Genomic DNA, 21,372 nt, shown 5'->3' on the forward strand with positions numbered 1-21,372 from the left:
ACAGAATCACTCCATGTAACAGTGAAAGTTAAAGGGAGTAAAAGGAAGAATGGGAATGGGAAAGAAAGAGGGAAGAATGGAGAAGGCATTTACTGATATTGTGCCATGTGCCATCACCAACATAAAAATATTCACAGCAACCTGGCTTTTTCTCACTTAAGGAGGCAGAAAAGTGCTGTCTCTGATATACTAAAAGGACATGCCTAACTCATCGGTCATTCCGGGGTGGTTTGTATTATATCAAAGACAGTAGTGTGCTGCTATATCTAACTGTGGTCTTTCTAAGCGTGAACATTACAAAAATAAATGTAATACCTGCTTTTGAGAAAAACTTTCTGGGTCTGAGGCACAGTCCTGGTTGTAGAACCCAGCAAGTCAGCTGAATGGCGTTCATTCAGCCCCAAGTTGCATCATCTGATCTAAGACAAGGCCAGTCCCTCAATAGGATCTGAAGTGCTGACCTGTGTTTTGCCAACACAATGTAGGATCCTGGGGTTACAGAATGTGCTAGATTTCTCAATGAGATCCTCATGAACTCCTTAGTAAAGAAAACTGACAATAGTGCATTTCCATAATGATTGGGATGCCATAAAAAGTATTGTAAGCACTGTAACAAAATTTTAAGGTTCCACATCTTGAAATATCACACATGTGCAAAAAAATGATCTGGAAAACATCTAAGTTCAAAACAAGCAATATTTTAGACTAGGAAAAGGGTAGTCTTAAATATTTTAAAAATTGTAAACCTACCTGAAAGAAATTGAATGCAAAATTTCCAAATTAAAGAAGAAAAAAACTAGGTCTGTGGACTGTGTATATGATTTCAAGGCCTCTCTCACATTTTCCCATGGAAATAAACGGATGAAGTGCCCAGCTAGTTCTTTAATAAGACTAATGCACCAAAAAAATCTGTCATTCCAATAACTCTAATGAGCCAACAAAACCATATGAACATATACAATGTATGCGGAAATCCTAAAGTTTCCAAAACACCAAACCACCTCTTATTTGATAAATCGGTGAGTTAAATTCACTGAATCTAAGTAAAATTGTTAAGTAGAATTGATGTACCTCAATATATAGAAAATACTGGGATTTCAAAATAGAATAATCCAACATGTTAAGTTGATGGTTTAACATTACTTTTTTCTTACCGGGTAGGAAACCCGAGTGTGTACCTTATACCTACAGCACATTTCAACTCAGACTAGCAGCATTTCAAGTGTTCAATAACCACAGGTGGCTAGTTACTTCTGGGTTGCACGGAACCGCTCTTGATGCACTGCTTGTACACTGGGGGAGGACTCCAGTATTTTGCTCATGCTGTGTGACTTATTGGCCCGGACCTGTCACTCCATCTTTATTCATTAAACCAAAGCACATCGCACGCATCATCTCCTCCTGGAAGTCTCTGGGGACCTCCCAGGCCAAGAGAGCTGCCTGCACTCAGCTCCACTTCTCTGCTGCTGCACTGTCTGCCTTGCATTAAAAATCATCCCGTTTGGTTTCTGTCACCTCACAGACTTGTTCAAGGGCAAGGACTTTGTCATATTCACCCTGTAATGCTTAGTGCTCAGCACAGATCCACTGCACAATGGGCACTTGCTATGTAATCTTTAAACTTTATTACACTTTTATGTTATTTGGGGGCAAATTATTCAACTTCTCTATACCTTGGTGCCTTCCCTGAAATGGAGTTACAGATGTTCAGCCTCATAGTGTTGCTCAGAAGATTGACTGGGATGATGCTTGTGAAGGTACTTGGTGTAATTCTGGGCACCTACACATACCCTTCAATTATTTCTTCCCAGGAGGCAGAAATCATATGTCACTGACACTTGTATCATTACCCCAACCAAAAGCGATGTGCCAGACACATGTTTTATGAAAGAGTGACCATTAATTTGAAAAAACAAAATAAACCTGGTGTAAACATTAATTACCCAAAGATATGTTAATTGATTTTCCAGAGAGGAAGGGAGAAAAAACACCCATGAAACATCGATGTGAGAGAAACATCGATCAATTACTTCCCTAGGCACTCGACCACAAACAACCTGCCACATAGGTATGCACCCTGACCAGGAACCGAACCTACAACCCTTCTGGCTTATGGGACGACATTCCAACCAACTGAGCCACCCAACCAGGGCAAAAAATAAATTGTCTTTTAACTTCTAGTTTATTTATCTGAGAAATTAATGCTTTATATTCTGATTTCTGATGTGAAACATAAAATCTACCATTGCTCTAAAAAATGTATCAGATAGGTTTTGCCACAAATGACTATTGTGGGGGGGAGGGAGGTCTATAATTAATGGAATCAAAATTTCACATATCCTCAACCCACATCTCTAAACCGACATATAAATTTAATGAATATGTAATTTGAACTATACCAACAAATACACTTTTTACTAACACATATCAATATAAACCAAATTAAAAATAGTCTGTAAGATTGCCTACACTATTTCAGATCGAAATAGCTTCTACTGAAATAGACTTTCCTGCCACTCTGATTTAGCATCTCACTTTCCCTTATCTGCAGATGGTAAACCAAGTAACTATTTAAATCCATATGACTTCCATAGGCGTAGTTCAATTACTGGATAAGAAGATGAACACATATTTTAGAACTAATCAGATTAGCCTTTAAATGAAAAAAAAAGTAACAGAGTGAAGTTTCACTTCCTGAAAATTATTTCAGTACATCATGTTTAGATGATTGAAGGACTTAGGTTTTTGTAAACCACCTAGACAAAAATAACCGACTGTATAAAACAAGACTACAGCAAGACTTTCTCGGCTTTGAATATTGCTTCACGAATCCCTGCTCACTGCATAGATTCCAATCTTGAAAGGCAATGAATCTGGTACCAGAGGGACACCGTAGAGCATAGGCACAATTCAAAATCAAGACTAAGAAGGAGAGAATTAATTCACCAGCTTCCTTTTGCATATGCCTACACCCTTTCTCTCTCCTCCCCCTCCACTATTTCCCTAAAGGGTCAAGAAAACAAACAAGAACTCCATTTGAAGAACAAAGCTCCCTGCCTTTATAGATTTCAATTCCACAGACGCAACCCTTACTTTTACTCATCTCTTCCAGGCAAGGAGATTAAGATGAGGAGGTTGGGTTTGCAGAACAAACATTGTGTACATTCCTGAGTTCATAAAAGCTTTCAAACTCTGGGGTTTGTCTGTAGTAAGTCAGATGCTGAAGCTCAAGGAATAATATCTATGAATATCTTTCTCTTCTTCATATCATACTTTCTAGGTTATAAGCCTTGGATTCTCTGACTTGGTCATAAAGTTATTAGAGTAAACAGTTCCATTGCCCATTTCCTCTTATCTTATCTTGAGCCCAGGATCCAATATTCCAATATTCTAAAAGGTTTCCCTTTACAAGGGAGCAGTACAGAAGTATAATGAAACATTCCTCCCATATTTTAGATTTGGCATTGTTCAGCATCAGGCTCTATAAACTATGAACTTAGCTGTGCAGAGGACTGATTATTTGAACCAAAATAAAATCTAGAGTTCAATATTTTTATAAAAGAATTTACATCAAGAAAATGAATTTAGGATTCGTGATTTTTAAAAATAAGGTAAACCTTTTAGGTTTTACTAGACCCCTTTAAAGCCTAGAAACACACAGTGGCAGACCGCTTCTCGAGATACCTGTATAAAAAATGTTGTCAACCTGAGAAACCTCTGCTTCACCAGAGAACTAAGAAAAAAATTCATATTTAAAAATGACCCATTAAACCTCAAATATGTTTTTTATGTGAACCCAAACTGGAGTAATTGATTTTTTTTTCCAGAGTAAGGAACTCAGCAAATAATATCATACTCTAATGGTCATTGAAAAAATTGCAGGTAAGAATAACTTACCTAATCTTTCAGTCCTAAAAAAGAGTGTTCAAATATTAATCCATTCATAATTATAAAGTTAATTAACAGTAGAAAAATTAAACAGGCAGTATTTTAGCCTCATGTGGAAACTAAAATGTAATTTTTAAGTTTTTCAAAAAGGGCATATACCTTAAAGGATTCTATTCAATGAAACATATATTAATTCTAGATCTCCTAAGAGATAACAGTATGGCAGGACTGATGAAAATTAGAAATATAAACATGGCACAGTTCTTCTCTCTCAGGAACTCACAATCTACTAAGAGAGACAAATGCACGAATGGATAAATTATAAGACCTGGTAGTTGCTGTTTCTCTTATATCTTTGCTCTATTGTGTTCCAAACTTGTACAAGCACTCCTTGCTTTCAGAGAGAAAAACACATTTCTCTCTCTCTCTCTCTCTCTCTCTCTCTCACACACACACACACACACACACACACACACACACAGATACTTCAACAAATCTCAAATTCAGGCCCAGGCATAAAAATCACAGATATCTCAACTTTGCAGTGAAATTCATACATTAGAATCATAAGGACTGAAAACGACAGGGGTGCCAACCCAATCCCATGCAAACCTAAACCACCATGTTTGAAACTTATCCGGTTAGTTAAAAACAGAACTAAGACTTTTGACTGAACCTGAATATTGTACAGTCATAGTGTCTAGTCTTAGAAAGGTAAGGCTAGTTTGGGCTGGTCACAAAGATAGATAATTAATGAATTTATACTTGTCAGTCAACACGTAAATCTCAACTGTATATGACTTTTACCTATTTCAGAGCTTTTATCCACCTATGGCTTGGCTAGCTACTATGAAATCAAGTGATATTGATTACATCATGATTAAAGTTAAAGGTCTTGCAAGTTTGGAAAGAACCACTTAAAAGCAGTCTAGATCTAATGCTTAAAAGACTTATTTCAAGTAATGGAAATCAGTGCATGGAAAACAGCTCCACTACTTTTAAATGATTATGCTGTGTCTACACAGAATTTTTGAAAGAACTGCCATAAATTCTGTGATCATGACACAATGCTCTAGGTTGATTTTTTAAAAAGCATTTTAATTTGTACTTATTAGAGTAAAAACAAAGAAGAAACTTATGCTTTTTTTAAATTGTATCAGTAAATAGACTAGTAAAAAGATATAAGCCTATCTCTCAGATCCAAATTGTTTACAAGAACTGAAAGCCTTGAAGCTTGGAAGATTTTAATCAAGACTTCCATTAACCCCCTACCGATATCCCAGGGACTCTAGGAATTCTAAACAAAGGGAAAGCATGCTTTTTAAATGACTTAGTATAATACAGTATTAGGATATGTAACAGTTTTATCTATTACACAACAGGTGACATATCACAGGCAAGGATGTCTCTTTCTTCTCCATGGCAAAATAGTACATTAATTGGACATGAAAATGAGTCAACAGATTAAACCTAAGAGACATTAGTTAATAAATCACAACACTGATACAGAAAACTAAAATACAATAGTTCTTACCTATAATGAATCAATCAAATCAGTATCGTACATATGGCATACATTTTTAAATGGATATTCAAGAACATTTTTAATTTATATTTCATTTGACCATATTATGCAATGGTCCTAGATAGAATTATGTGTAAGTTACATTTGAATAAAAGAGTAATTTATATATATATATATAGACTACATATATTTATATAAAGCTTATATATGCTAAAAACAACTTTCCAGTGATTAAAGAAATTATTAAATTCTTACTTCAGACTTTGATTTAAATAACCAACTCTGCTCCAAAACCTATTCTTTCTTTTGGGTTCAGCATGTAAATAGTAAGACCCTTCAGGCAGGCATATTTCTGTGAATTTCTGAATCCTATCAATGAAAAGATTTTGCCATGTAGAGAGAGGATCTTAAAATTTGATATCATGAATGTCTAAATAGCAAGTTTCACTCTAGCGGGGAGCTAACCCACTATACTATTATTTTTTTTAAGGCTGGAGTAATAAAGTTCACCTTCTACTTGGAATCTCTTTAGACTTGTGTACTTTGATTGTTCCTCCTGCTTTCCAAACACCAAAGTTCTTTTTTGTTTGTTCTCAAACCTCAGTAATCCCTTGCCAGATCCATCCGCATTTATCAAACCCGACTGCCCATTTTCAAGAACCAGCTGGTAAGTAATTTCTTTCAAGAAGTCTTCCTTGGTGGCTAAATTAAAAAGAGGTCCTTTCCTCCTCCAAGAATAATTGAATAAATAAAATACTACCTTTTGTTTATTTCACTCCATGGCACTTGGCATTCCTTTTCTCATACCACAGTCATTTTTCTTAACAATATCCTCCCTACTGGTTCGCAAATGACTTAAAGAATCAGCGTCTATAGCTTGTCCATATTGATATTGCTCCTAGACTATGTCATGCAAACTAGACTTCCAAGTATAAGTCAATTATTAAATAAATGTCAATTAATTTAGAAGTCATTCCAATGCCTCTCTTCCTCATGAGAGATGCCATTTGCCACTATCAGTGAGATATTCTCATGTGCATGCCCTGTAAGTTTTGTAGGTATAAGACTAACTTCATTATTTTATACTCACAAAACAGTTCACTATAGTTGTGCTAGTGGCCCTACCATTTATCAAAAAGTAGTAAAGAATGTGGACTGTGAAGCAAGATTATATGGATCTATCTTGACCTAGTCACTTGCTAGCTAGGAGACTTTGGACAAGTGACTTATCTCTGAGGTTCTACTTCCTCTGTAAAATGGGGTTAAAGATAGCATCTATGCCCTAGCCGGTTTGCTCACTGGATAGAGCATCGGCCTGGGGACTGAAGGGTCCCAGGTTCGATTCCGGTCAAGGGCATGTACCTTGGTTGCGGGCACATACCCAGCAGAATATACGCTACTGAGAAAATGTTTATAATTTGTTATAAAGTGGAATTGAAGGCTGTTTAATAATAACTGCTTATTATTAAACAGCCTTCAATATATGTTTGCATGTGTCTGTCTAAGTAAATATGTGCGTATATGTCTAGGAAGGGATGCATTAAGGTGTTGAGTAGTCATTTTCTTTTTTTTATTTAAATTTTCTAAAATGTCTATAATAAACATATATTTTAATGGGACAGAAAATGACAAGAAACTTGACATCCTTTTCTCTTTGTGTAGACTTTTCCCAATTTCTTTCTCCATTTCATCCCTAGCCTCACCTAGAGGCCACCTTCTTTCCTGAAATCCACAGGAATTGGGTGGAAACATGATCATTTTTATCATGAACAATCACACTTCAAATAATTCATATGTGAATAATGAGATATGAACGCTGAAAGAACATGAAGAATCTAAGATAGGTTTATAGTTTTAAGATGCAGTGGGACGAAAGTGAATTATTCACATCCATTAAATAGAGTTGCAATGATTCACAGCCAATTTTATTTTTATAATTGTAATGAAACAGCTGGGATTAGAGTCTATTCATGGACTCATAAGAAATTTGCACCCCACCTACTAAAATTAGTTTCTGCATCCAAAATTCTGATTTGAACATCTGACTGTGAACAAAACAGGCATCATCGCTCAATGCCAAGAAACGGAGGAAATAGGCTTTAAGCATGTCATATTCTCACCAGCATTATTTTATTTCTTATTGTGTATACTTCCCTTTATTGTTATTCGTGGCATGATTCTTTGAAACAAAGTTATTTTCAAAGAATAAACTTTCTTGTATAAAATAATCTCAAAGGACATAATTATTTGAGATTTCAAGATTTCAGACTGCATTGTGACGGTTGTTTATAATTACTGGATTCTAAGCCAGGGGAGTGGAATCTGATTTAAGAACTTGTGTACCAAATATGTGATGATATCTCTTTCGACACTGACACTGAGTCTAAAATGTCAGATTTTTGTTTTCAACTTGCCTCATGTATCAATTTACAGATCTAAATGTTTAAGGTGTTATAGAACATTTACTTGGTCCTAGGATTTGCAATTTTAAAGAGATGTGAGCAGTTGTATACTTCTCTCTCTATAATATTCCAAAGAAGGAAATAGTGTATAAGGATTGAGTGACTCACCCGGCATCATAAGGCTAGTTAGTCACAAAATTCAGTCTAGAACACAAAGACTCCTTTCCTCCAATCCAATACCTCTTTCCACTACATCACAAGGGGAGAGTAGAAGAAAACATGAAATATATTTTTACTGGAAAATAAAATCCAGCCAAGCCTGAATCGGGAGAGCATACTAAAGGTGGAACACACCCACCTCCAACCCAACAGTAAATAACCTCAAAGGGCTGAGCATACTACTCAAGAATAATTAGGATATATTTTTGAGTCTTCAGAAATTTTTAAAAAATATGTGAATTTGAGGCAAGCTCTAAATTGTTATTTTAAAAATCATCCTATATTTTACATTCTTATATGTAAAAACAGCATAAAGTTTTGAGAGGCATTTTGACTGGATAATTTGTAGACCATAAACTGCTCATCCAAACAATCCACATTTTAAAAATTTCCAACTTTCTCTGAAGTAGTTTATCCAATTCAGGCAACGTAGGTGGATTTTCCTGAATTATCAAGAAAATTTTAGGTTGTATCTTCCTGACAGTAAGAATAATTAATAATTAAATAAGCCAAACATGTGTATCTTCTAAAATATGGCTAGCATTGTTTCACTTGTACCAAGCTTTGCAAAACACGTATGCTTCTAAAAAGTTATAAGTAAATAAAAGCATTTTTAATTTTCAATGTACAAACTTGAAAAGAAATTTTAAAAGTTCCATACTGACTTTTTTTCTTTTAAAGAAATAATTATTTTTAAATAAAATGAATAGCTCTCTCAAATGTAATATTTGGAAATTTCTAGATTCCCACCTAAAAATGGCTGACTTAAAATTTGCATTTATAAATGGCATCATAAAAAGTTTTCATAAATGTTATCAATTGGTTAAGAATGGCCTGAGACTGTATTTCTAGTTAATAACAAGCACAAATTCCATGTAAATTGAGACTGTATCTCTTCCAGACCTACTAATAAAGAATATTCTTAATTCTGAAAATCCTTTCAAAGAAAAATACTCTTTAATGGAATCAATATAAATATCTCAGCAACAAATAAAAGTAAAGATCCTTAAAATTTCATATATTTTTTTAAAAAGTTATTTTCTCTTATACTTCCACAAAGCCCACACCATTACCCACCAGACCCAACACACCTCCAAGGAAGGAAAAAACTTTAAAAAAGGTTTGAGAATTTGTGAAGGTTAGCAAGAACATTGCCCATGGAGGCAAAATAAAAACAAGCAAAAAGAGAAATTTCTCCCCTAAAAAAGGCAAGAATAGCTGAGCTGATTGCTTTCACATAAGACACATGACTCAACTCTGCTTAGGAAAATGGGTCCTGCCTGAAAATAAACTTCTCTACAAAATAAACTATGCTGCGCATGCAATACAAGGTAAGCATCACCATATGCCTGGCTATAGGGCATTTGTTACATTCCATATACATGATAAAAAATAGCTCTTAATAATTATCATTTGCTTTTTCTTTCACTACCTGCATTCATCAAGTCAATTTATAGTTCACCAATTAATCCTTAATTGAATATTCTAAGATTTTGTTCTTTCAGCATTTTTAAAAGCTAATTTATTTATGTCTTAAAATGATCCTTCTACATGACAGTGACTTGGACACAGAACACCATTTGTTGTATCAGTGATGAATGTTCTCATTTAAATAACTGAAATGGCCCTGACCGGTTTGGCTCAGTGGATAGAGCATTGGCCTGCGGACTCAAGGGTCCCGGGTTCGATTCTGGTCAAGGGCAGGTACCTTGGTTGTGGGCACATACCCAGTGGGGAGTGTGCAGGAGGCAGCTGATCGATGTCTCTCTCTCTCATCGATGTTTCTGACTCTCTATCCCTCTCCCTTCCTCTCTGTAAGAAATCAATAAAATATATTTAAAAAAATAATAATAAATAAATAACTGAAATGATAATTATCCTAAGGAAATGATCAAAATTAAAATAATACAATGAGATTCATCCAAGTTTTCTTTATAACTAGAAACTACGAGTTGCCTAAGTGTTCATCAATAGTGCATTTATTGACCATAGCATGATATAGCTATTTCATGATATAATGTGCAGGCACTAAGACAAATACTGCGGGTTATAGTGGCTGATGGGAAAATACATCCACAATATATTGTAAATAAAAAAGGATTATGAAAGAGTGAGGCACATGATGCTATACTTAGATAAAATATATATTTGCATACATATATAGAATAAATTATACACTAAAACATGAATAGGAAAGTATTTGTGAGTTAGAATTTATGAGTGGTCTTCATTTTCTTTTCAGTGTTCTGTATCATCTATCTCTTTTTCAATAAGTATGAGGCACTTTCATAATTTTCAAGAAGCTATTTTTCTGTTTTGTAAATAAAACACAAAAAAGTATATGTTTAGATATAATAAATTATTCTGAAGTTGCAGAAAGCTGTCCAAATTTTAACAAATCAGAGAGTCATAGGAGGCCATGCAATGTATAACTCCAGAGCCAAATCGCCAGCGTCAGAAGTGCATCGTTGCCATCATAAGCACCGTGACCTGGGGTAAATTAACTCATCTCTCTGCCTCAGTTTCCTCATCAAAATAAAAGAGATAATAATAGCTTCAACCTCAAAGGGCTTTGGTGAGGATGAAAGGAGTTAAGCCAATAATAAGTTAATGAAAAGGCAGTAAACTTTTAATCCTAGAAACTGAAATGCTACGTTACTTGGCAACCAATTATAAATAAATATCCATCTATTTTAACCATTACTTTATTTTTCAATGCTTTCAAAAGTAGTTTAATTGAGAATTAAATTGGACAGCTACAAGGAATTACTGTGCTGTTCAGTACATTACCAGGTAAACTCAGAAAGTTAATTTCCTGAGAACAGATTACTTTATGGGACATGAGTCTACCGAGACGTTTCTTCATTATTTAGTATGTCTTTAGTACCAAATTGTAAACAAAATGTAACACTACAGGCAAATGCAATTCAATAAATCACACTGTCATGGATCTCATCACTTTCTTCAAACTATTATTACCAAAAACATATTAAAAAATATTTGTATTTGCATCCAAATTCTCATAAAAGTTTGACTGATAATCACTACTTACCTTTTAAAAATTAATAAAATTGTAAGTGTATTTTGCCTTTTACAAATATATCTATATATTCTTAGCTTTTCCTGGTTAATAATGATGTTACAGATAGGCAAATTTCCAAGGCATGAAATGTCTCATCCCTTTCATAATTAATATGCCCAAATTAAATCTCCTAAATTGAGACACCATCTTGTATAAGAGGTAAGTTAACATGTAAAATTATGTGCGAGAGCTATTTGATCAACCTGACATGAGCAATGATACCAAATACTCAATTTATCACATCACAAATGTCCTGTACTTACAAAAAAAAAGATTCCTTTGTGTTACTCTTAATCACTGATAATGATAACAAAAGAAGTATGCCAGAAGATAAAGTATTATGGATTTTTTTCCAAAATAAAGTCATATTCCAGGTTCTAATTTGTAAATTAGAGCTAATTGTAGATAGATAAAATGAGAATGTTGCTTTGTTGAAATGAAGCAAGTTCTTGAAACTTCACTGAAACTCTTCACCATCTCCTTGAACTAACAACCCAACTGGATCCAGCAGTACCCTGTTTGCCAAGCTTCCTTGAGTTAAAAAAGCAGACCATTCTAGTCATCAATGTCCTTTTCTGTAAATACTTAATGAAAGTTCTCCAACAGAGTCAAAGGGAAGGGAGAATAAAAGAATCTGACAATGGAAACAGTATTTACTGTTTTGGTGGCAGCAAATAACAAAGTACACACACACACACACACACACACAAAATCCAAGACAAAAAAATTTCCTGGTATTTTAGGTGATCAACAGTTCTATGAAATCCATCCATCAGACTGGACTTTGCCAGAAAATACTAGGTTTACCTCAAGACTATGTAGCTCATGGCTGACACACTTTTGAATTAATCTGTATCTATGCTTCTGAAACTTGGACCACCTTCTATGTAACTCTTTACTTCCAACATCTAAAAAACACTCAACAATAGGTTCCTTTTGGGGCCCTGTTATCTCCTGACTCACGCAGTCTGTGAAAAAAGGAAGTCAAGCAAAGATAGTTATATAGGAAATAATTAACAGATACTGTGCTGAAGGATACCATTTCACAGTGACTACACACTTACTGCCCAATTCACTGCAAGATACATCTGTTTCCCCTGCCTTAGAAACCTGGGCCAGCAGAACCGTGCCAGACTTCACAAAAAGCCTGGTTACAAAAAAGAAAAAGTGCTTTAAAAAAATACTTGGGCCAATGAAGCTGACTTACGAAAAAGAAATTAGAATAATGGGAAATCCTATTGGCCAAATCAATAAAACCAAACATGTATGTGTCAAATTGGTTTGGACAGATCTACTATCAAAAGTGGCCTGCCAATATAAAAAATGAATAACCAATAAAGAAAAAGAAAACAAGCTACCTAGATTTTATTCAGTAAAAACAATTAAAATGATCACATTCATTATTACACCTAACTCATTCAATGACTGGATTGTATTTTTAAAGTAAGCCAGTAATATATTTGAAATTCAATTGCACCCTTTTCTAACATGACAATAGAAATACATCTATAGAGGACAGAAGCACAGAGATCTACAAAGATTATTAAGCTCTGATTTTAACACTTTATTCTTGGGCAATTTAAATGTCAATGGCTACCTAAAGAGAAACTTTATCAACATGGCCTAAATACTACTGTTTCATAAGCAATGAATAGGGAAATGTATATTTCCTTTTTCCTGGTATAGGCTGTTCTCTTTGGTATACCTATGTAAAACATTCAAATAGGGTCGGGAAAATGGTTATGTACATAAAGAAGATAATAAGTCAATAATACCTATATGATAACTGAAGGACTGTTTTCATTTTCACTAAACATGAAGCAAAACAAAAAATATCAGACTTTTCACTTGAGACCATCTTTGGTTAAAAAAAGTTCCTGCGATCTCCTGTCAGTGGTTGTAAAGGCATTCAACACTGCCGCTTGTTTGAATGTCTGTTTGGCTGCCAATGGACTGTCCCCAAAAGAACATTTTTGCATCTCAATAGACTGTCCGGTATCAACGATCTTTAAACTATAAATTTAACACTGCGAAGAACAGGGGAAATAACATCTGCTTTGTACCGTGTTGATATCACATTTACCAAATGAACAAATAATCACACTACTTTGCACTTATCTAGAACCCTGCATCTGCCGATCTCAAATGGCCTGACAAACGTTAATTAACGAAGCGGCACAGCCCTCCTGTGAGCACCGCAGGCATCCGATCCCCTCCCAGAGAGATGAACGGGGATTCTCGGAGGCCCTTCCTTTGCAGTCAGAGACTCAACTTGGAACTCAAATCCCCGCACTTGGAACTCAATGCCCACAGCCCCTGGCTGAACATCTCGGCCAGAACCCAGCAGCGAAAAACGTGCATCTTAAAACGGACAAACTTTCCTAAATAAATTCACATGGGAAACTGAAATCAGTTCAGAGACTTATTTTCCCCTACATACATGAAGAACGTGGGCCGATAACTATGGTGCTTGGCAGAATCAGAGTCTATGAATTATCTCTGACATTCTGTTCTGACAAACGACATGCAGAAGTTTAGCTGAATGTTGATTTGCCATTAACCACAGAAACAACGTATTTACCAACTAATCTTAATAGTACCTTTTGGTTTCACTAACAAATAAAAAATGCATTTGATACTAACCAGATCTTTGTTTAACACAAGGTTTTGTTCCTATTAGTGTGGTTATCAGTTAAAAGATAAAGTTTTCCATCTTATAAAATCCAATCTAAAAGGTCAATTACAAGAATACAGCCTAGCATTTCTTATGCAGGAAATAATAAAATGAATACAGTCGTATGTGAAGTATGTGAATAAGAGTCGATCCACTAAACAAACTAAATACATAAATAAATTAAATAAATAAATACCTTTGTGTAAATATACGAAATAGAAGAAACTGGTCAGTAAAGGGCACATAACCATATTGAATTCTGAGTACACTACACTGTTTAGCTTAAAATGAGAAAGAAACATCTATTTGAATATATAAAACCAATTAACTTTTGCTTTTAGCACAGGCAATATTAAATATGTTAACTTCTTCACAGAAACAAATTGTAAGTTAAATGAAAATACTGCACTTTTAAAACATTTCCAGGAGCTTTCATGTTTTATAAGATATTTTCTAGAAGTTTTAAGAGTACCAATTAAAGTTTTCATTGAAACATGGACTATTTCTAGCAAAAATCTAAAGGCTTTAATACTTTTTCCTACTCACAAAAAAAATCACATGATTTTGTAGAGATATGGTCTGATTAATAGACAACACCTAATTTCTTTTTTTTTTAGTAATATGTTTTTATTGATTTTAGAGCAAGAGGAAGGGAGAGGGATAGAGGAATAGGAACATGGATGAGAGAGGAACATCACCGATCAGCTGCCTCCTGCACACCCCCTACTAGGGATTGAGTCTGCAACCCAGGCATATGCCCTGACCAGGAATCGAACCATGACCTCCTGGTTCATAGGTTGACACTCAACCACTGAGCCACCCGGGCTGGGCGATAGTTACTTTCTTTAAGCAAGCTGAGGATAATACTTTTTTAAAAAATTGTTTTTCTCAATTTCTCCACTTCCTTAATTCCCTGACTTCAAGTTAGTGTTGCATCATTTCAACTTTTTTTTTTTTCAGTTCCTCCACATTAGCTGCTGAGCAGCAAATCTTCAGCAAGAGACTTAACCATGTTCTGCAAGTGGTGACCAAATTCCTTATCGTATGATGTGTGATCCTTAGAGGCTGTCATCTACTACATTCTGACTGCTGACAAAATTAATACATGTATGATCAATACATATTTTAAAACAGTGTTGGATCACTTTTCTGTGATTTTAATCAAATTTGAATTTTTAAAATTTTCATTTTGTCTTTGAATAGTGCTTTTGGAAGGCACCAGTTTTATTGGATATTTGGAATAGGAAGCATAGCTAATTTAACTTATTGTGAAATATTTACTGTATTAACCAAATTAACAACTTTAATGCACACATGTCTTAACTGATAAACTCTTTAAGACACCGGAGAGAATTTAAGCAGCGCCCACTCTGACTGTGAATTTGACAAGATTTTTACTCTGGTGGTAGAAATTGGCATTGATAAGTTATCACAGCAAATACAAACTTCTCTGCTCATTCCTCTACCATCAGTGGGGGAAAACCCAGCAGACTATCACCATCCTATTTACTAAAAGTAAATTGTAGAAGTCCAGTGAGTAGAGAGAGTACCCTATAAAAATTTATAAATGCAAAATTGAACTATGCAAAAATAATCTGCACATTTTGAATGAAAATACAGGGGTCTGCATAAATATAGACTTATAGAATGTATTATTCATCTTTGAGTTTAAAAGATAGAATTTAACTTGATATTATCTCACTGATTGGCATGGTATTTAGAAAGCAATTTAAGAAATGGAAAATAGGTTTTAAAAGTGATTTTCTATCTAAATAGTGCACACAATATAGCATTATTAGAACAAATATATTTGTAAATACATTTGTACATGTAGTTTCTAATACTAAAAGTAAAAACTTGAATATGGAAAATTTACCTAGCAGAAAATATTAGTGTAAAATATTTCAACACTGATAAATATTGAAAACATTTTTACAGAGTAGGCTGAATGGAGTTAGGGTCATGCTATAAAGCACATAATTTTGTTGTTTTTAGAATACTGGTCTTTCTAATACATGTTTTTAACTGGTTTTAGTTATGAAATTTTGCTGTACTCAAAGTGAGGAAGGAAATATAAGAATCACAGACGAGAATTAAAATTTCAAAATATTCTGTTGTGGTTTTTTTTTTACTTCTAGTTTTAGTTTTGTGTCCAATATGTATGTATATTTTTAGTTAGTGCATGTCTTTATAATTTTTCTTTGTACATAGTACGGAATTGATCTTGTTATAACATTTTTTAAATTGCATATGTGACCTGTGTTGATTATTGCACTTTGAGTGGCAAGGGCACCTTAACATAAGCTTTATCTTGTGAATTACTTCATGAAAACTGGGTTTGCCCGCCTGGTGTTGCTCATTAATGTTTCTATCTCTCTCTCCCTCTCCTTTCCTTTCTGAAATCAATAAAAATATATTTTAAAAAAATGTAACTATCATGCTCAGGTTTTAGACTTCACTGCTTAATTAATTATTCCTCATTACAGATTCTTAATGTATACAAATGGTGGCAGGAAAGAGAATATTCCAGACAGTCTAAAAGAGTCAAACAATTTGGTAGGCAATGAGTTGTCACAGGTGAAAACAATTTTAAGTGGAAGAAACAAGGAAGGAGAGCGCTGTGCTAGAGGGCTGAGGCCCATTCACACCATGCTCTCAAGGTGCAGTCCGACATTTAAAAACCTCAGACATATCGTTCCTGCCTGAGAACCAGAAACTGTAAGAGCACTGAGACCAGAAAAGTCCTGACATGCTGGAAAATAACCGGCACTTACACTTGTATAAACGCAGCTCCCTATATATTTATCTAAAAGAAGCTCCCTGGATTGAACACCCTCTCGACGGGTATAGAAACCATTTTCCTCCTTTTCAAAGTTCCTTATAATAAACTGGCTTTTCCCCTGTAGGATTCTTTGTTACTCAGTGTACGGGGCATCACCCCTTCTGCATTCAAGCCCTTCTCTTAGCTCCAGGGCATGACTGCAAACAGGAAAAGTAACAGCTTTTATAATTAACTGTGCACCTCGAAGGAGTGTTTCCCAACTCCACTCGAGAACACCCGAGAAGCACAGATAGGCTTCGGAGAATGGGCAGGGAATGAGAGCAGAGTAGCCACGCAGACACTGGAAAGAGCCATTTTTCTCCCCAGAATACATGGAGAGAGAACCAGTGGTCTCTAAGCTGCAGGTCTACCGGGCCAGCTGAACTCCATTTTCTAACTGGCTTTTTCATTATGGTTAGCTGGTTTCTGATCCTACCTTAGGCACATGAACCAAGTTTCAAAATCATCCAGAAGCTCAAAATTTTCTCAGAGTCAGGGTGAAATGACTAAGCTGTGATACCTTAGGCAAAAGGCAAGCATCACTTATTGGGAACTCATGAATTTTCAAAATCTAAAGTATTTTTACAAGAGAGCAATCAAGGATCTTATCCTATGCAGGGATTTTGTTTTGCTTTTCCACATGGGACTATGTCTTTCTCCCTTAAAAAGCCCGATAATATAAAATGCACGGTTCTCGGTTCTCTTCTTTGAATGTTCTTCACGCCATTCACACTTAGATCTACCTCGCCGTTTCCCTCTTCTTGGCAACTAAACAACGAGCATTGTCACTGGTACGTAATTATACAGTGAGTTTTAAAAAACACCCCGTTTCCGTATTAACGCCTCACCAAGGGCGATTGCATTCTCAGTGATTTAAGTCTCTGCTACATTCTCTATTCACCATATGCGGTCACACCACCTTAGAATGTAAAAGTCATTTCGCTATTTTAATGTGACAGGTGTGCATCCTTCTGGGATTGGGAACCTCCCTTCTTCGAATGCCGCCTCGTTGTTTCGCATAATCCCCAGGAAGGATGAACCGACATTCAATCTGGACCCAGAGCAGTGACAAACAGGTGACTGCTCACCACTGTGCCAAGTATGTGCACAGGATACACACTCAGGTGAGCTACTTTCTGCCACTCCATCTGAAAGGCATGAATCAGCCAACTGACAGAGAGCACTGCCTTTCCTTGATCAGACCCGATAATCTAGAGCAGCGGTTCTCAACCTGTGGGTCGCGACCCCTTTGGGGGTCGAACAACCCTTTCACAGGGGTCGCCTAAGACCATCGGAAACATATATAATTACATATTATTTTTGTGATGAATCACTATGCTTTATGTTCAATTGGTGACAATGAAAATACATCCTGCATATCAGATATTTACCTTACGATTCATAACAGTAGCAACATTACAGTTATGAAGTAGCAATGAAAACAATTTTATGGTTGGGGGTCACCACAACACGAGGAACTGTATTAAAGGGTCGCGGCATTAGGAAGGTGGAGAACCGCTGATCTAGAGGATGTGTGTCCCCCCTCCATGCCCCCCTTTTCCCTTCAAGATATAGGGATTATTTAAAAATGAAACCTTCCTACCCGTAACAGGGACTGGGACTCATCCTTGGACTTGTTTTCTGCAGATGGAGGGTACTGCTGGGCGATGGCCGCGGACTTCTCTCCGCCTGCCGGCACCCCCTGCAGGAACGCCTTGGTCTCCACAGCCAGGCCGTACATGGGGCGGGCCAGGTGGGCAGCTTCGACGTTGGGGCTGTCCCTTAGAGTCTTGGTGGGCTCTTGGGTGCCGGACACCGGTGTCAGGAGCCCCAGGCTTGTCTGCGTGAAGGACGGACTGCCCCGGAGGATGTCTGCCCCCCTCCAAGCCATGTTGCGAAGGTCATCGCTGGGGCTCTCGGTCCAAACTTTCTCTTTGAGCCCGTCCTTGTCTTCGAGCTTCTCCCTCTTCACCACACTCTCGGGAACGGGCTCTCCCATCTTAGAGTCTGGACTGAGCAGACTGTAGACCTTGAGGTCCATCTTGGGCTCCTCCTTGATGGTGGAGACGGCCTGCCCATCGTCCTCGCCGTTGGCTGTAGTGCTGTCCTGTTCCTGGCAGTGAACAGTGTTGAAGTGGTCCAGTAGTGACTGAGTGTCGGCCGCGGTGAAGCTGCACTGGCGGCATTTGTAGCAGCTGTGCGCCCTCCTGGGGAGGAGAAAACAGGCATGGGAAATGGAGCACTCCAAGGGCCTCTTAAAAGAATGCTCTTTAAACACCTGAATTTTATCTCAGGTGACGCAAGAGGTAGAAAACGACACAATATTCTCAACATCCAGAAATTGGAAGGTAATGAACTGGCATTTTCAGTACTACATACAGAATGTGGCATTCCCTGTTGGCATATTAGCAATAGTAGGTATACACACATATTTATGGGCACACACTACTGTCAATTCACCTGTAAAGCTGGTTGCCTTACTTTCTTATTGATTGGCCTGCTCTGTTCATCTCACCGAGGCTCAATGACCATTGATTCTATATTATTTAAGCAGATATTCACACATTTTTTACAGCTGTTTTAATCAATGGTCTTTTCACTTTGTTTATTTAAACTATATTGAGATTTTCTTTCACTATACACATACACACATTTCAGATGCTGAAGGGCTCTGTACAGCTTTCATATATGAAATAAATTCTACCTAACTATAATGTTCTTTTCTATCATAAAATTCAAACCAATTTAGTCAAGGAAATATGGTTGATTGATCTACATAATCTAGTAAATAAGATGTATTAGAAACTCAAGATTTTTCTAAACAAATTGGGTGTCTATAAGGTGTCAAGAAGCATGATGCATAGAAATTCATGAACAGGGTATGTGTGAATCTGTACTTATGTGTGGGACTTCTTTTAAAAGGCCTAGAACAAGATCTTATTTGTTAACTTTTATAGCATCTTCTGCTGTTAAAGACAAAAAAGTAACTGTTAAAATAAGACAAATGTTTGATAAACAAGAAAGAACATTCTGAAAAGCATTCCAGAAAGGCACACAAGGGTTTGGAATCAGGCATATTTTCTTTAACTGGAAGCCTCATGTGGCTCTCTAAAAACAGGTGAAACACCTGCCACTCCACTGATATAATGTGTTAGGAGTTACCAACTTAAAGTAACAAAATATTACTTAAAGCCACTGCAATATATGTACTCATATATGTAACTGTAGTTAATCATCACAGTATTACTTTGCCAGGTACTGGGTATGTATTGGTGAATAAAAGACACATAGTCCTTGGCCTGAAAGACTGAACAGTTTAGCAATTTACTTCTTAATTGTCAAGCTTTCCTCTCTTTCCATTAATAGTAGTCACACCAAGAATCTTTAGATTCTAAATAACAAAGATAGAAAGGGCATTACCTGTTTTATTAAAGTCTGGGGAGGCCAGGATGTCTTCTGAGTGTGTTCATTAGGGTGGTTTAGAGCCCTTATATCTAGTAATATATCTAATAATCAGGATGATGTGCCTTCAATATCTAGTTAGTGTGCAGTCTAGAAAGATCCTGAGCTATCCCATCCCTTTACGAAATAATAAAAAATAACCACATCCAACCCTTACCCATTATTCGACTGGCACTTCCTCCTAAATAGGCTAGGCCCGGGGCCCCTGCCCAGACAATGGATTCAGCTCAAGGTATCACACTGAGACACGGTGTCTAGGCCTTCTAGGTTTTCTAGTTTCAAGTTCCTGTCCCAATGAACAACTCCCCGACTCCTGACAGGTCTCAACAAGAGCTGCTCTCATCTGCCCCACAGAGGAGCTCTTGATCCAACCGGCCCAGGAAAACCTTCCATGAGACAGAAGCTGGAGAACTGTCGCATGCAGAGAACAGTGGGGGTTGGGTATAAAGCACAAAAGGAACACCAACTACAGAGATAAGTCTTCAGTAATAACCAGGTTTTACATTGCAAAGGAAAACACGGTTTTCACAGGAAGGATATTAAAATAAGATGGCAATAACACGCTCAACTCACACACCTTTTCTTTTGAAGAGTTCAAAGCACTCACATCCCACTGAAGTATAAAGCCCATTTCACAGACAGTAAAATGGAGAAACTGTGACTTACGCACTGAACCTACATCAAGTCAAGAATACAGGGCTTCTACCTCCCAGATCAATGTTCTATTTCTCTACCCTCTGCTGCCTCCATTTTTAACTTTATACAAAAATAAATCAAATGACTGGTAATATGGAAAACCAAGACATGCAACCTGAAGAATGAAAAATGAACACATGAGGGGATGGTAAAGGTCTTCTAACCGATACAAAAAGAAATCGACTACAGCAACGATTTGCAAATCAGGCTATGTGCAACACTGCAACTTAAGGAGTTTCTTGGAAATACGTATTCCAAGGCCCCTCTGTTGCTTTACAGAATCAGAATCTCCTGGGCATAATCAGAGAATCTGAACTTTTAACAAGCTCCTCAGGTGACACCAATGCAGGAACCAGAATCAACCTTAATAGAAGGATCATGGTTCCAACAACTCAGTAAACACTCATAAGACATCCCCCAAGCCCAGCGACTTTAATAAAGGCAGGAAATGCCCTTACTATCTTTCTTATCCAGAATCTTAAGAATCTGGGTGTGACTACTGTTAATGAAAAGAGAGTAAATCTTGACAATTAAGCAGTAAACTGTTAAACTGCTCAATTTTCAGTTCTTTGAACCCCAGAAGATGAAGCAGAAAAGGCAATT

General features: G+C 36.5%; 1 protein-coding gene across 4 annotated transcripts in view; it reads right to left on the bottom strand.

The window, feature by feature from the left end:
* Nucleotides 1–21,372, bottom strand: part of TRPS1 (transcriptional repressor GATA binding 1) — a 229,841-nt gene that overhangs the window by 141,286 nt on the left and 67,183 nt on the right. For all 4 annotated transcript variants that reach the window (XM_014452663.2, XM_006085225.3, XM_014452662.2 and 1 more), the window contains one exon: nt 18,215–18,818. In XM_014452663.2, the coding sequence (XP_014308149.1) occupies nt 18,215–18,818 (604 nt within the window). The remainder of the gene's footprint in view (nt 1–18,214; nt 18,819–21,372) is intronic.

The sequence above is a fragment of the Myotis lucifugus genome, unplaced genomic scaffold (genome assembly GCF_000147115.1).
Source record: "Myotis lucifugus unplaced genomic scaffold, Myoluc2.0 scaffold_17, whole genome shotgun sequence".
Classification (NCBI taxonomy): domain Eukaryota; kingdom Metazoa; phylum Chordata; class Mammalia; order Chiroptera; family Vespertilionidae; genus Myotis; species Myotis lucifugus.